Source organism: Arachis hypogaea, chromosome 1 (genome assembly GCF_003086295.3).
Source record: "Arachis hypogaea cultivar Tifrunner chromosome 1, arahy.Tifrunner.gnm2.J5K5, whole genome shotgun sequence".
NCBI lineage: Eukaryota > Viridiplantae > Streptophyta > Magnoliopsida > Fabales > Fabaceae > Arachis > Arachis hypogaea.
In genome coordinates, this window is record NC_092036.1 from 105,045,336 (window position 1) to 105,060,796 (window position 15,461).

The 15,461-nt window shown below is 38.1% G+C and overlaps 3 protein-coding genes across 3 annotated transcripts; 2 read left to right on the forward strand and 1 right to left on the reverse strand.

The window, feature by feature from the left end:
- Positions 1-76: 76 nt before the first annotated feature.
- Positions 77-2,593, reverse strand: LOC112706609 (ATP-dependent 6-phosphofructokinase 2). The gene is made up of 2 exons (XM_025758002.3): positions 1,908-2,593; positions 77-1,227 (listed from the first exon to the last, which is right to left on the reverse strand). The coding sequence occupies exons 1-2, from the start codon at positions 2,472-2,474 to the stop codon at positions 406-408; spliced, it is 1,389 nt and encodes a 462-aa protein (XP_025613787.1). The 5' UTR covers positions 2,475-2,593; the 3' UTR covers positions 77-405.
- Positions 2,594-3,830: 1,237 nt separating this feature from the next.
- On the forward strand, positions 3,831-7,329 carry LOC112780531 (subtilisin-like protease SBT5.4). The gene is made up of 9 exons (XM_025824516.3): positions 3,831-3,929; positions 4,056-4,165; positions 4,262-4,359; positions 4,445-4,612; positions 5,036-5,141; positions 5,304-5,847; positions 5,918-6,012; positions 6,103-6,677; positions 6,767-7,329. The coding sequence occupies exons 1-9, from the start codon at positions 3,831-3,833 to the stop codon at positions 7,321-7,323; spliced, it is 2,352 nt and encodes a 783-aa protein (XP_025680301.1). The 3' UTR covers positions 7,324-7,329.
- A 737-nt stretch (positions 7,330-8,066) lies between these two features.
- LOC112706616 (probable galacturonosyltransferase 4) lies at positions 8,067-12,456 on the forward strand. The gene is made up of 10 exons (XM_025758013.3): positions 8,067-8,510; positions 8,604-8,764; positions 8,850-8,884; positions 8,978-9,022; positions 9,114-9,192; positions 9,289-9,503; positions 9,937-10,205; positions 10,385-10,742; positions 10,976-11,551; positions 11,780-12,456. The coding sequence occupies exons 2-10, from the start codon at positions 8,677-8,679 to the stop codon at positions 12,053-12,055; spliced, it is 1,941 nt and encodes a 646-aa protein (XP_025613798.1). The 5' UTR covers positions 8,067-8,510; positions 8,604-8,676; the 3' UTR covers positions 12,056-12,456.
- The last annotated feature ends 3,005 nt before the right edge of the window (positions 12,457-15,461 follow it).

A 15,461-nucleotide genomic window follows, 5' to 3' on the forward strand; every position in this document is an offset into this window, starting at 1 on the left:
CAAAGCAATATGCATGCTTATCGCTTTCAAAGACCAACATCTCCTACGACTCTCAAATCCAATCACTATGATACTCTGCTTACAAAATATTATTCTCACATTTCTTCCGCAGAATTGTCACATGTTAAACATCATAACAAAAGAATCTACATGGTGATATGTTTCACACTAGTAACACTTAAGTACCATAGTTCTAGGTTGATTTATTGATGACCATAAGGTTGGCAAAATAAAAACTCATGCTACAGACTATGTTTAAAGCGACATAAATATGTACACCATCTGCATATCTAATTTTCCATCAGGGCATAATATGACAAAAACATGAGAATCAGCATTAAGTAAGATCTCCCTTCATAGTTTTTGTTCCAAGACGGGTCTGTGAAAAGTTAGGTGTTTGAACTTCTAGCTCTTTTCAAAATCAGGCTGATTGGTGACAGATCTCACCCACGACCACTTATGATCTTTTGTATTGACTGGGTTCTTTGCACTCGCTATATCATCCAATGGAATATATGCATAGTTTCCATTAATAAGACCAGCTACAAATCCAGTATACCCTGCCATAATACCATGAATTGCAGAGTGCGCTAGAAGTGTGCAGTACAAATTATCAGTGGCATTTGCAGCAACAGCACGAATCATGTATGTAGGATCTATGTACTTCACCGTAAATAACTCACCCGGGTGCTCCCTCGCCCACCACTTGTTTAGCTCTGATTTCAGCCACACACCAACATCCAAGAACACTGGATTGCCAGATTCATCCTTTTCTTGCTTCTGTGAATCGGTTCTGGGTATTATATCCTGGCCAGCACCCTCAGCAACGACAAGCACCGCATGCCCGTTTGCCTTCAATCGCTTGTCGAGAAATTCGAAAAGTCCTCCTTTTCCTTCCAAGAAAAAGTCTATCTCAGGAATTAGGCAGCAATCGACATCACGGCTGCTAAGTGTTGCATATAAAGCTATGTGCCCTGTACTTCGACCCATCAGCTTTACCAGGCCTATCCCGTTAACCGCACTCACAGCCTCTACATGAGCAGCACTTATTGCTTGCTGAGCCATTTCAACTGCTGTTTGGAATCCGAAAGATCTGTCAATTATTCCCACATCATTATCCACGGTCTTAGGAATTCCAACAACTGCAACATTCAGTTTGCGACGTCTAATTTCAACAAATATCTTCACAGCTCCTCGCATAGTCCCATCGCCACCTATAATGTACACCTGTTGATGTGCACAGTGAATTAGTTCTTCAGAAATACTGGATGCCTTGTTATGTATGCTATAGCCACCTTATGTGAGAAGAAAAAATTAATTCAAGAGGGCTTGCTATCTAAATTCTAAATTACCTGAATCCTACTAAACTTTTTGTTGCAATCTTCGGAAGAATGGTTAAAGCCAAAACACGAGTTAACAACAAGCAAATCAAGTCTAGAAATGATTACATTGAAAATCTCCAATCTCACACATAGAAAGTCAGGGAAATTCAATCTCATTGATTTCAAGTGCATTCAGTTCAGAAATATCCATGATATATTAGATTAGTTTAAAATCAGTTTAACAATCACAATGTGAGTTTAATAGTTAGAGCCATTTCTTATGAACCAGCCTTGAACAAGCCACTTATTTCACATAATTTTGTTGATTAACTTTCCTAGGATCATTTCAAGGCATGTAAATCAAGCACAATGACATCTTACAATTTACAAATTTCGGTTTCATGATGAAGGGGAAAATACAGGGCTAATCAACAACAAAAATGCATAAAATTAACTAGTCATCTTGATCATATATAAACCTAACAAGGTCAAACTGCATTGAGCATTCACTCATTGACTGTATTGAGAAGCTTTGACCAAGGAAAACATGATAAAGATTTCACAAAGCGAAGTTAGTTTGGTGACCTGGTTGAAGCGAAGGTTTTCGATGGCGTCAACGATCTTATTGAGATCGAAACCGCCTCTAGAAGTTTCGAGGACGGTGCCACCTCTCTTGTGCCAGTCATCAACCAGCTTGGGGTTCAGCTCCACCGGCTCCCGCCAGTAGAACCCCCTGTAACCGGCGGTGATCCCGAAGATCTGGCGCACCCCGTAGAGGTCCCAGAGGCCCACAACGAGCTCCCTGATGACGGTGTTGAGGCCAGGGCACAGCCCCCCGCACGTGACAATAGCGGCGCGCACCTCGGAGGGGTGGAAGAAGACTTGGTTGCGGGGGCCGGCGCGGTGGTAGGCAGAGAGAGGGAAGGGAGTGGCGAAGGTTCCGGAGAGGTCGTAGGTGATCTGGCGCAGAACGACGTCGGATTGGGATACGTAAAAACCTTGATCGGTGTGGAAGTAGGGGTCGTGATCCAAGGGGTTCTGGTGAGTTTGGATTGTTGAGACGTAGTGAGTGAGATGGGGAAGTTCTTTGAGGTTGATGGGATTGAAGAGTTTGCTTGTGTCCACGCCGGAATTGCTGTTCGATATAGCCATGGCTTCCTATCACGTAGCTAACGGTACGAAATGAAAAGAAAAGAAGAGAAATGAGAAGAAAATTATAAAGGCCTGGAACTCACTGAGTCACTGCTTTTGACGTGTTGCAATTAGCGTACTTGCTAACCTCTGAGGCTCTTACACGCATGCATGAATACACCTACACACCGACTACATTTTTCTAAAATTCTTCTTCCTTTACTTTTGTTTTTTAATGAATAACATTGTATATACTTCTGACATTATGATAATGTAACAATAACAATAGTAATAGTAACAGAACAACATTATAACATCATCAATAATAACGACAACATCAACCAAAGAGCAACAAAGCAAATCAATGACAATAATAAAGACTAGTTACTTCTTATAGTCCTACATACTAATTAAGTAATTAGAAAGTTTGATTTAGATAATTTTCTTGCTCTTTATTTTCTGGAAGAGGAACTTTGACCGAATGAAAGAAATTCCTTTCTTGTTTGTAAAGAACTTGTTTTAAGTCTTAAAAGGTAAATTTTAAACATTATATAAAAAGAAACCACACATGAAGTATAATTGGAGTAGTAGAATGACAATGAAAAGTATCTTCATTCACATAAGTGAGTTGAGGACATTGGTACTAAGCTTGTGCATTTCCGGTGATCAACCATATCTCATACTACTATTATTAATTTAGCCAAATTAATTCGATTATAGCTTAATTTTAGGGAGTACTTTTGTATTCATCCACTCAGATATTTAGCCAAAATAATTTAATTATAGTTTAATTTTAGAGAGTACCTTTATATTCATCTACTAAGATATTTAATATACATCATTCACATGCTCATGAGCATAAATCTTATTATGACTATTATTATTTTATTTAATATTAATCCAGTAATAAAGATATGTAAATGACACAATTTAAAAATAAAAAATTCAATTAGTTTTTTAATTCAAATGCTTAGCATAAAAATTAGTTGAAAAAAAATATATTAACAAAATAGCTTTTTTTTAATATTCAAAGTTTAAACTTTTGTTTTTAAATTAAAATAAAACAAACTGATCACACGTAATTTTAATTATTTTTCTGTACAGTCTCAACAATTTTTTAAAATTTAATCCATTCATGTTTATATCTTTTTTGAATATTTAAAATTTTATTAACTGATCACACAATTTTAACTATCTTTTTATGCAATCTTAACAGCTTTTCGAAATCTCAACAGCTTTTCGAAATATAATCTTAACAACTTTTCGAAATTCAGTCCATTCATATCTATATCTGTATCTATAAATACATACCATCACTCTCTATGTATTATCTATTATTTCTTCAAAGGAAGTGAGTGAAAGCAGCATAACAGAAAAATGTTGCTCCAAAAGAATTCAGTTTTTCTGTTATTAGCTTTAATTCTCTTTTTCCTTTTACAAGTTCTTACTGGTTCTGCTGCTTTTGAACTTAAAAAGGTTAGCATGCCTTTATGTCACTTTTACTCATTCACTCTTTTTCTCTTATGATTTTGTTTTGTTACAATAATGTGTTATATTTATTTATTAGTTTTTTTTTTCTTTTTTATTGATGAAAAACAAAAGTCATACATAGTATACTTGGGATCACATGATCACGGTGAAGTAGCTACAGATGCTGATTTTGATAGAGTCACCCAAGCTCATCATGATTTTCTTAGATCCTATTTGGGAAGGTACTTAATATTTACTAATCAATACTTAATACTATTTGAATGTATTAATACTGAATATTACGTGTAAAAATTTGACTTGTATTCATTGCTATGCAGTTATGAGAAAGCACAAGAAGTAATGATTTATTCTTACACAAGGCATATTAATGGCTTTGCTGCAATGCTTCGAGATGAAGAGGCTGCTGAAATTGCAAGTAAGATCTTAATAAAGTAGTTGATGGTAAATAGAAAAAGATTTAAATTCTAATCTTATCAAAATTACTGTGATATTTTATGTAGAACATCCAAAGGTTGTGTCGGTGTTCTTGAACAAAGGAAGGAAGTTACACACTACACGTACGTGGGAGTTTATGTTAATGGAGAAGCAAAGTGGGGTGATTAGCCCTGCTTCAGTGTTTAGCAAAGCTAGATTTGGTGAACATACCATAATTGGGAACCTTGACACCGGTAAATTTTACATCTTTCTGCCATAATTCTCTTTTATTTCCTTGTAGCACATCAATTTCAAAAGTGACTAATAAAAGTCTCGTATAATCTATTATCTGTCCTTGTTCCATGGCAATCTCGCTGTTTTTAAAAATAATAGAGACAAAAAAAAATGTGCAATCACAATCCATTCTGTGAAAAGTATGATCTGTCTTGTTATGCAGCCGTGTAAATCACATTGTCGTGGACCCTTCAAATATTTGTGACATACAAATCATCCATTACCCCATCATGTTTCTTCTTTCGAATTCAATAAACCGTATTAACTAGCAAGTACTATACTGTTACATATAATAATGTTTTTTTCCCAGTAGTTTATGCGCTGTGATTTCTTTCATTATTGTACGTGCTTTTCATGAAAATTTGATTAAAATTTACGTGTAGGTGTATGGCCAGAATCTCCTAGCTTTAGAGATGAGGGCATAGGTCCCATTCCTTCAAGATGGAAGGGATCCTGTGACGGTGGTAGTCCTGACTTTCATTGCAACAAGTGAGATTTTAACTTCTTTCTTTCTCGCTTTTTATTGATACTGTTTAATGTTTATTCACTCTCTCATTTTATTCTCTCCGTAAAGAACAGTACTAGAAATCTTAAAAAAGTTATGCAAACACGCAAAACAGTGACAGAAATTTAACCATATCCTGATTACAGGAAGCTGATAGGAGCAAGGTACTTCAACAAAGGATATGCTGCAATTGCAGGGCCAAGTGTACTGAAGAACGGTACTCTTAACACGGTGCGAGATTATGAAGGTCATGGATCACACACACTATCAACATTAGGTGGAAACTTTGTCCCCGGCGCTAACGTCTTCGGCTTTGGCAATGGAACCGCGGAAGGCGGCTCTCCTAAAGCTCGAGTGGCTTCTTACAAGGTTTGTTGGCCGCAAATTGACGACGGTGAGTGCTTTGATGCTGATATCATGGCGGCTTTCGACATGGCTATACATGATGGTGTGGATATTCTTTCCCTCTCTCTTGGATCGGATCCCGCTGACTACTTTGAAGATGGTCTGGCCATTGCCGCATTCCATGCTTTCAGCAAGGGAATCACCGTCGTGTGCTCTGCTGGTAACTCGGGACCAAAAAAGGGATCTATCTCCAACGTTGCGCCTTGGTTATTCACCGTAGCTGCAAGTACCTTGGACAGGGAGTTTGATTCTGTTGTTGAACTCGAGAATGGAAAGAACTTCACGGTAACAAACTTTACTTTAGAAAAAAGGTTCAATCTTTTATTCCATATCAATTCTAATCCTATATATACAGGGTGCAAGCCTTGCTACTGCTATGCCGCAAAAGAAATTTTACTCACTCATCAATAGTTTAGATGCAAAATTGGCTAATGCAACTGATGGAGACGCGTAAGAATCTAATAACCCATTTGTTGAATTTAATTTTCGGAAGTCGGATGACATAATAAACCGTTTCTTGTGCTTGTGGCTGTGGTGCAGTATTCTGTGTAAGATAGGAACAATTGATCCAGAGAAGGTGAAGGGGAAAATATTGGTTTGTAGTAGAGGCGAGACGGCTAGAGTGGAGAAGAGCTTTGTGGCTATGGAGGCTGGTGCAGTTGGAATGATTCTTTGCAACGATGAGACTAGTGGTAATGAGATTATTGCTGATCCTCATTTCCTTCCAGCATCACAACTCACTTATGAAGATGGCCTGCAAGTCTTTGCATACCTCAATTCTTCCAAGAATCCGATGGGATATATTGCTCCACCGGAAACTAAGTTCCATGTGAAGCCTGCTCCATTCGTGGCAGCATTCTCTTCGAGAGGGCCCAACAAAATCACACCTGAGATCCTTAAGCCTGACATCACGGCCCCCGGAGTCAACATCATTGCTGCATATTCGGAAGCAGTTAGCCCCACAGAAATGCCCTATGATAAGCGCAGGGTTCCATTTATCACAATGTCTGGAACATCTATGTCCTGCCCTCACATTGCCGGAATCGCTGGACTTCTCAAGACACTTCACCCTGAATGGAGTCCATCAGCTATCAAGTCCGCCATCATGACCACCGGTATTATATGTATTGTTTGACATATTTATTTAAATAAATAATTATCAATTGATTATTTAATTTAATTTCCTGGTGTCCTACTTTTTCAGCTAGGACAAGGGACAACAAGGGTGAGCCAATGCTTGATGGGAAGGATTTTAAAGAAGCAACACGGTATGCATATGGTTCTGGTCACGTGAGACCAAATCGCGCCATGGACCCTGGCTTGGTCTACGATACAACCATAGAAGATAACCTCAACTTCTTATGTGCCCTTGGTTACAATCAGACTCAGATCATGGCGTTCTCCGGAGCTCGTCATTATGAGTGCCCTGATGCAATGAGCATCTTGGATTTCAACTACCCTACAATAACGGTTCCGATGCTGTACGGTTCAGTTAATGTGACACGCAGGCTGACGAATGTGGGTTCGCCAGGGACTTACTTTGCAAGGCTCCACACTCCTTCGGGGCTTTCCATTTCCGTGACTCCCAAAGTGTTGAAGTTTGAGAGCGTTGGTGAAGAGAAGAGTTTTAAGGTCGCAATGGAGGTTACTAAGCCAGGTCCCTCTATAGGCGATGCGGTCCTGACTTGGTCCGATGGAAAGCATTATGTCAGGACTCCAATCACCGTTGGTGGAATCAAGGGTAGGGATATTAGATTTTAGTTATGCAAATAGGTTATTAGGATGACATTTCTGTTTCATTTCTGTCTCTATTTCCATTCTTTCTTTTTTATATTAGTTTAGTTGTCACCTTTCAGCAATTATCCGTAGGTTGGAAAACAAATGGAAATTGAATAGAATAGAATCGTGACTGTTTTTATTTATTAATTATTACTACCCTCTTCGTCTATTATACATTGCATGATGAAGTACATTTGACTCCAGAAAGCACATTAAGTATGCATTGAGTTAAGTTTAAATAAAAGGGAGCTGGATTAAACAAGTTATTCAGTATTAATTCATACGAGATAAATAAAAATATTATTTAATATTTATATGCTAAAATTAATTATTAAAATTAACTATTAATATATTTATGTATAAATATATGTATAATTTAATTTATTTTTAATATATATTTATATTTAAATATATATTTTATATTAATAGTTAATTTTAATATAAAATATAACATGCAGATGCACATTTATACAATAAAAGATAGAAATGAGAATAAAGTGAGAATCTCTTCAGCTTAAAAACAATATTTGTCAGACTCACTAGCTACTACTAACGAGTGAGGCACTGAGGCCGTGAGGCGTGTGCTGTGAACTGTGTAATACAAAATTCCGCATGGGGCAGCCACGCTGGCAACTTTGACAGCCATGACAAGCTCAGGCGCGCGTCACGCGTGAAATCGCGTGATCATAGTCAATTAATAACCCCGTAATTAGCATAGCATCACTGTTTTTCCCTTTCCGTTTTTGTTTGGTTTTCCCCCTCAGTCAGTTGCCGTTTGCTAATAGTGATTAGTGACGCAATACAATCCCCGCTTGAAATGAAACCCAACGTTATTAATGACCAATAATTTAAACAATAATAATAATAATAATAAATATTCAGTAGTAGCAGTAGTGAACTAGTGATTATGGTGGTATCTCTCTTCGTTATCCATCTAGATTAGGTAGTTATAGATGCTGTTATTTGCTTGAGCTGAAGGTAGTTGTGGTTCTCTCTCTCAGTCTCAGGCCACAAACACAAATAAATAGATAAATAAATAAGGCCATTTTCTGGTGGAACGGGTCTTATTTCTCCTTTTGCGTTTCAGACCGCATGTCTCTCTCTATCTCTCTTTCTCTCCGTGGCATGTGTTGCCTTTTGCCCTCTCTCTCCGCCAACTCAGTGTAACTGTAATTGCTTCTATTTTCCTCACATTTGTAACATCTCGGATAGAATCTGTGCCATCTCTACAGTAACGCGTGTCTCTCTCTCAATCATTGTAGTGGTTGGTTAGTTATGCAACAAAATTATTGTAAGAAACTCACTCTGTGAGGGGATTTCATGATTTGAGTGGAGATGGAGATCGTGGCCACTAGAAACATTCTGCTCTTCTTGCTCTGTGTTACTGTTGTTGCTCCAATTCTGCTCTACAGCTACCCCTCAGGTCAGTTATGTTCCTTTTCTCAACTTGCTCAATCTCCTTTTCCTAACTCCCTTTATATTTTTAATTTTTTTTTTAAATTTTCCAGCTGAGCAAGAGCTTGTTCAAGATCTTCCTGCTTTTGTAAGTTATAAATCCATGTCCATCCTTTGAAATTTGGTTTCACTCTAAGGAGATCTATCAAATTCTCGATTTTCTTTCTTGTTTCTGTATCAGGCTAACAATGCAGCGGACTCTGCCCGTTTAAATCTACTGCCCGAGGTAAAACTTTGATCCTTCCTATTCTCTCACCATACCTTGGTAGAAGTTTTTAATTTTTCTGCACAGTAATTGATGATTTATGGTTCAATAGGAAACTTCAGCCGTCCTTAAGGAACCAATTGGGGATGTACATACCAATGACTCCACCAGCATAAAGAAATTGCCTCATGGTACTGTATATTTGTATCTGCCTCTTCTCTTTTTTAATTGTTTATTGTTATTGACTTATTGATGTCCTTTCTAAATGTTTGGTTGGCTGGTCCTAGACTTGCAAATGGGTGAATCTAGGGAGCATTCATCTGGCAGGGTATTGTCAGCTACAAATGAAGGGGAAAACCCCATCAAACTAGTTATAGATGGAATCAAGCAAGGAAATCAAAGCAACTACCTGGAGAAAACGAATACAACCGGTGATAATGTTAATCCAGAAGATGCTATTGACGTTGATGATAGTGATGGGAAACTTGCATCTGAAACTACGGTAAGGTGATATATTTGCCTCTTGATATTTCTTTCTCTTAAATTTTGGTTTGCAAAAGCTTCAGTACTCACTAGGTTTCTGCTCATGCTAAGATCTTATACATGCCTGTGTATAAGGAAGTAGGTGGTCCATCATTTTACGAGACATAACATTTAGTATAATGTGTAGCAGTGTAGGCTTGTATCTCCATGACGAACACATCAGACTTGTATCCGTATCTAGTTAAGACATATTTTTATACAGGGTACGATACAATCATGTTGGTGCATAGACAATGTTGGCATGATGATTAGGTTCCCTCTTCACTTTTGGTGTTGGCTTTCAACATTTTAAGCTTATTACCTCATTTTCCAGACACAATATGTTAGAAGATTACATTAGTAGATTGTTAGAAGTTGGATCCAAATGCTCACGCTTGGTTATATTCTTTCAGACTAATAAACAAGAGCAAAAAACTCGTGAATCTTCTAGCAGAATAAAAAAGAACGCACATGTGTCACCAGAATCGAACAACCAGAATGATGGAATACCATCTGATGCTCGGGTACGGCAACTAAAAGATCAGCTCATTCAGGCTAAGGTATTTCTTTCACTTCCAGCAGTAAAGAACAATCCCCAAATCACTCGGGAGCTTCGATTACGAGTGAAGGAAGTCTTACGAACTGTTGGAGAAGCAAGCCAAGATTCTGACTTGCCTAGGAAGTAAGTGTGCTTTTAATAATTCGTTTATGCATGATTGCATGCTTTACTGACTCCTCATAGCTCCTAAGTTTGTGATTTCATCTTTAAGTTTGTTCTCAGCTGCATCTAATCACACTGAGTAGCAATGTGCTATATTTTGTTCAGTCTTAACATCTATATTTATTTTTATACTAATGCAGTGCGAATGAAAGAATGAAGGCAATGGAGCAATCATTGATGAAAGGAAGACAAATTCAAGATGATTGTGCTGGGGCTGTGAAGAAGCTTAGGGCTATGCTCCATTCAACTGAGGAACAGCTTCGTGTGCACAAGAAACAGACCGTGTTCTTAACACAATTGACGGCAAAAACATTGCCTAAAGGTCTCCATTGTCTTCCATTGCGCCTCACAACTGAATATCATAGTTTAATTCCTTCTCTACAACAATTTCCAAACCCCGAGAAGTTAGAAGACCCTCAACTATACCATTATGCAATATTCTCGGATAACATATTGGCAACAGGTGTTGTTGTGAACTCTACTGTTGCCCATGCAAAGGTAAAGAATTTTTCTTGAGAATTTTTTCAACATGTTTTTGTTTGCCGAGAACATGAAACAAAAGAAATCTGGTATGGACGTGCAGCTGCATTACTATGTTTATACTTGGACTCAGACAGACCCTTTTTTTCTCATTCTATTTGGCCCCACAGTCCTATAATGTTTTAATATCAACAGGGAGCTTTTATTTCTGATTGACATCATTCAAAGCATTGCTTCTAATGTATTTGCAGGATGCCTCAAAACATGTTTTTCATATTGTTACCGATAGGCTCAATTATGCAGCAATGAGGATGTGGTTTTTGGCGAATCCACCAGGGAAGGCAACCATTCAGGTTCAGAATATTGAAGAATTTACATGGTTGAATTCAAGTTACAGTCCGGTTCTTAAGCAGTTGTCTTCTCCTTCCATGATAGATTATTACTTTAAGACTCATCAGGCAACTTCTGATTCAAACTTAAAGTTTCGAAACCCAAAGTATTTATCTATATTGAACCACCTCCGCTTCTACTTGCCTGAGGTGTTTCCAAAGCTCAACAAAGTGCTCTTCTTGGATGATGATATAGTTGTTCAGAAGGATCTGACTGCACTGTGGTCAATTGATTTGAAGGGAAATGTAAATGGTGCTGTAGAAACTTGTGGCGAAAGTTTTCATCGCTTTGATCGCTATCTCAACTTCTCTAATCCTCTTATAGCCAAGAACTTTGACCCTCATGCCTGTGGATGGGCATATGGTATGAATGTTTATGATTTAGTTGAGTGGAAGAGGCAAAACATCACTGAGGTGTACCACAACTGGCAGAAGCTGGTAAGTAATGCACTCAGATTCGTATGTAAAATTTCTTAGATAATTTTTCTTGTGGAATTAGTACAGTTGCAATATGCAATTTTTAGTTCTTATTTTAGTCTAAACTCTAAAACCTAGCGCGAGTCCATCCAATATGAAGTGACATGCACCTATTCTAAAATACCTGTCTTCTTTGTTTCTGATTTGAATTCGAACTGATTTTCGCTAATAAATTTAATTGACTTGCAGAATCATGATAGGCAACTATGGAAGTTAGGGACATTGCCACCTGGTCTTATAACTTTCTGGAAACGCACTTTCCCATTGAACCGAACTTGGCATGTCTTGGGTCTTGGCTACAACACCAATATCAACCAAAAATTGATTGAAGGAGCTGCTGTGGTACACTACAATGGAAACATGAAACCATGGCTTGAGATAAGTATTCCCAAGTTTCGAGGTCATTGGACAAAGTATGTTGACTATGACATTGTATATTTGCGAGAGTGCAACATCAATCCTTAGATGGGTCTCATGTACATTTAAGCATCAAAGTTTTGTTGGTATTTGGCTGTTAGCTATGGTGCAGTGAGCCTTGTAGGAGTGCAATTCCATCTGTGTAGGACTTCTGTTTTTTGGTTTTCTTTTCTAATGGTCTTTATTCTTTTTATATACATTTTCCTTCTTTGTTTATTAGTGTAATTTTGGATTGTGCCATAGAGGATTCGCATCCAAAATCAGTATCTCTGCATCTTTTGATCACATACCTGGAGAGATGTAAACTGCCAAAAAATGAAACTAGTCTTAAGTTGTTTCCTTCGGCAGTGGTTCTTCAAAATGACAAAAATCCCAGGGAAAAGAGGACTTCTCCCTTGTCTTTCCCCAAAACCAAATCAACTCTTTTGTTAAGTGGGATTATTTTGCTATACCTATATGTTGCAACCATTTATTGTTAACCCATCATTTTATAACTTGGCCTTTCTTTTTATTGGCTTATTGCCATTGTGGAAGAAGACAAACAACATTATTTTTATTATGTAAAACAAGGCTTGAGTGTTGAGTAGCAGGTGGTTGAGAAATGCTAAACAGGGCAGACTCACTCAAATCAAGTGCATTACTGAGTGTGAACCACGTATTACGTACGTACCAAGTAGAGCGCAGGGGACCATGACTATGCATAATTCATGTACGTACTAATACCGTACACGGGGTGCATGGTTTGTGGTTACGCGGTAGAATTTGCATTGAATAACTGAGCACAGCTGCTGATCCAACAACACTCGTGTCTGATCTGATCACGTGGTGGTGGGGGTGAATGTGGGGGCCCTTATAAGACTTAGATTAACTGAAAGATTTGTCGTAGGATAGAACAACAATGGCTTGATTTGTGGGGCACATGAAATTGGAAGCACTTGCCATAGTTGCCAAATAGCCACTTCCCACTGCCACTTGTTCTACCTTCTTTTCAGGTGATGAGGAATTAGTTATGGGCCCGGTATTGGGCCTCAGCACAAGCATATCTAATTCTATTCCACTTCCACCTCTATGGTATGAACGCTAGATCCCTTTCCCGGCTTCTTGTTTTAGATATTAGATTTTTCTCTCTTGCAGCCGAGGCTTGGTGCTAGTGGCAGGATCTGCTGCTTCGCAAGTAGCTGCACCCGGGTTCAAGTCCTATGAGAGGAAAAAATGAATCCTTAAATAAACTCATGTAGAGTGTGTGAGTGTGTTGTATGGGTGTGTAATACATGAGTAATACCTAGGATTAGAGGCTGTTTAATCTATCTGACCAAAAAAAAAAAAAAAAGGATTTTTCTCTCTTGTGCGGAGCATTTGAGTTGTAAAGGTCAATTGGGTGCGACCTTGTCAATGACATACGTGATACGTGGTTCATGGATGATAGATAGAGAGGTTGGCTGGCTTTGGGACGCTTTCTCTTTATTTTAATATCTTAGGGTCATTTTCGATGAATAAGGAATAGGAATGCGAAAGGGACAGGGACAGGGGGGAGAAGAGTGCCGGAATATTATTTATATCTTGTAGCTAGTGCTGAGAGCATCGGAATATTACATTGGAAGATCCCATTTCTGGAGATAAATCCTAATACTAACTAGGATGCTTTGTCGTACTTTCACTCCTCCCACGTCGTTGGGATCATTTTCCTCAAACGCAATGAAATAAAACAAAGAAACAGCGCTGCAAGGGATAATGTCAAAACTCAAAACACTATCACAAGTTTCAATATATACGAGATCACTCGCCACCTTTTTTTTTTAAACTAAATAAACAAGAAAAAACAAACTAAATAAACAAGAAAAAACAAAGGGAAACTAGGCTAAGAGGAAAGACTAAATTCCCTGCAAAGCAAACTATGCAGATTATTCCAAGGCTCAAGCCACTCAATATACTCTCCTATTGATTCACAGCATATTTAGTCATACATAGTTAGTCGTTCTTTGGATCAGTTTTATCTCAATTCTCCAATTCCAATGAAATACCTCATGGATTTTATTTATTAAATCATTGTCTGCATAAATACCAAAATTTCTAGAATTTTGAGTAGTAAAAAATGCATCTGGAATGTCCGTCTCACAAATCACCTTTTGAAAAGGCGAAAACGACATTTCCAAGCTAAGATCAGCCTTTTTTAAATGGCAAATAATTCACATTTGAGAATGGAAGCATAAGGAAGTAGCCCAGTACAACTTTAACCCAATTTCGGAAGTTACCTCTAATAATACATCCAAATCCAACCCTAAAATGAACTTCAGACCCAATAGCGTTACAGTTAACCTTGATTGAATGAGCGCCAATGAACCTTAGCTCAAGTGGCATATGTTCTCCTTTCTTACTAAGAAGTCTCAGGTTCGAGCTTCATCTAATGCAAACTTAACCAAAAAAAAAGGGGGATATTATGTGTGTGTGGGTGTAGTGTGTGTGTAACCTAGGATTGGGGTTGTCCAATTCATGGATAAAAAAAAAACCTTGATTGAATGAGCAGGAATGAACAGTCGAAGGCACCCAAGTATAAATTAAGAATGAAGACAAAATCCCCCAAATTAAAAGAAAAGACTCTATCAAGAACCCAAGATTTTTGTTGAGAGTAATTATCTTATTAGTGGACCAATACTTTGGATTAAAAATATTGTCGTTACGATACCTCCACATCCGAGTTAATATTCAAAATGAATCCTAAAATTTGACCTCCAATTTAATTTGACCCTCGAATTTTCAATTGATCCAAATTGTACCATGAAATTTCAATGCGTGCCTCAAGTTGGCCCTTTAGTCCATTTCCGTCACTGGAAAAATGATGTGGCAAATTTAGTTGACACTTGGTAGTGATACAAGAAAAACGACATGATTTTTCAAAAACTTAATTCTCTGTTCCTTCATCACTGAAAGGGGAGAGTCAAATTTTGATGGTGCCAAATCCAAACAAACCAACAAGAAGCTCCTGCAACATCCTTCCACCACCGTCGTATTCGTAATCGTTGCCACCTCTTCCTTGGTCGTACAACCTTGCCATTACACCGACGTGCACCGTTCGTCGCCCCCTTCTTCTCCTCCACCTCCTTATACTGTATCTTCTTGTTCTTTCTCTTATCCATTTTGTCTTGACCGAAATAATCAGCCTCTGAATCAGCCACTTCAATCACATGAAAATCTTTCTTATTTTCTATTTGTGAATGCAATGCAGAGAAAGGGAAGAAAAGTGGAGCAGCACTCACGATGGTAGCGGCAAAATCATATGTGGCGGGGTCTGAGGTGGGGGTGGCGATGTGGTCAATGGGGGAGGGGGCAGTGGATCTGGCATCGATGGCTTTGAGAATGTGGAGGGGACTCTTGATGAAGGAAGAGGGTGAGTTGAGGTTGTAGTGTTGCACTGAACCCTATCCCTCATTCTGTGTTTTCTTTTTCAATAATAATA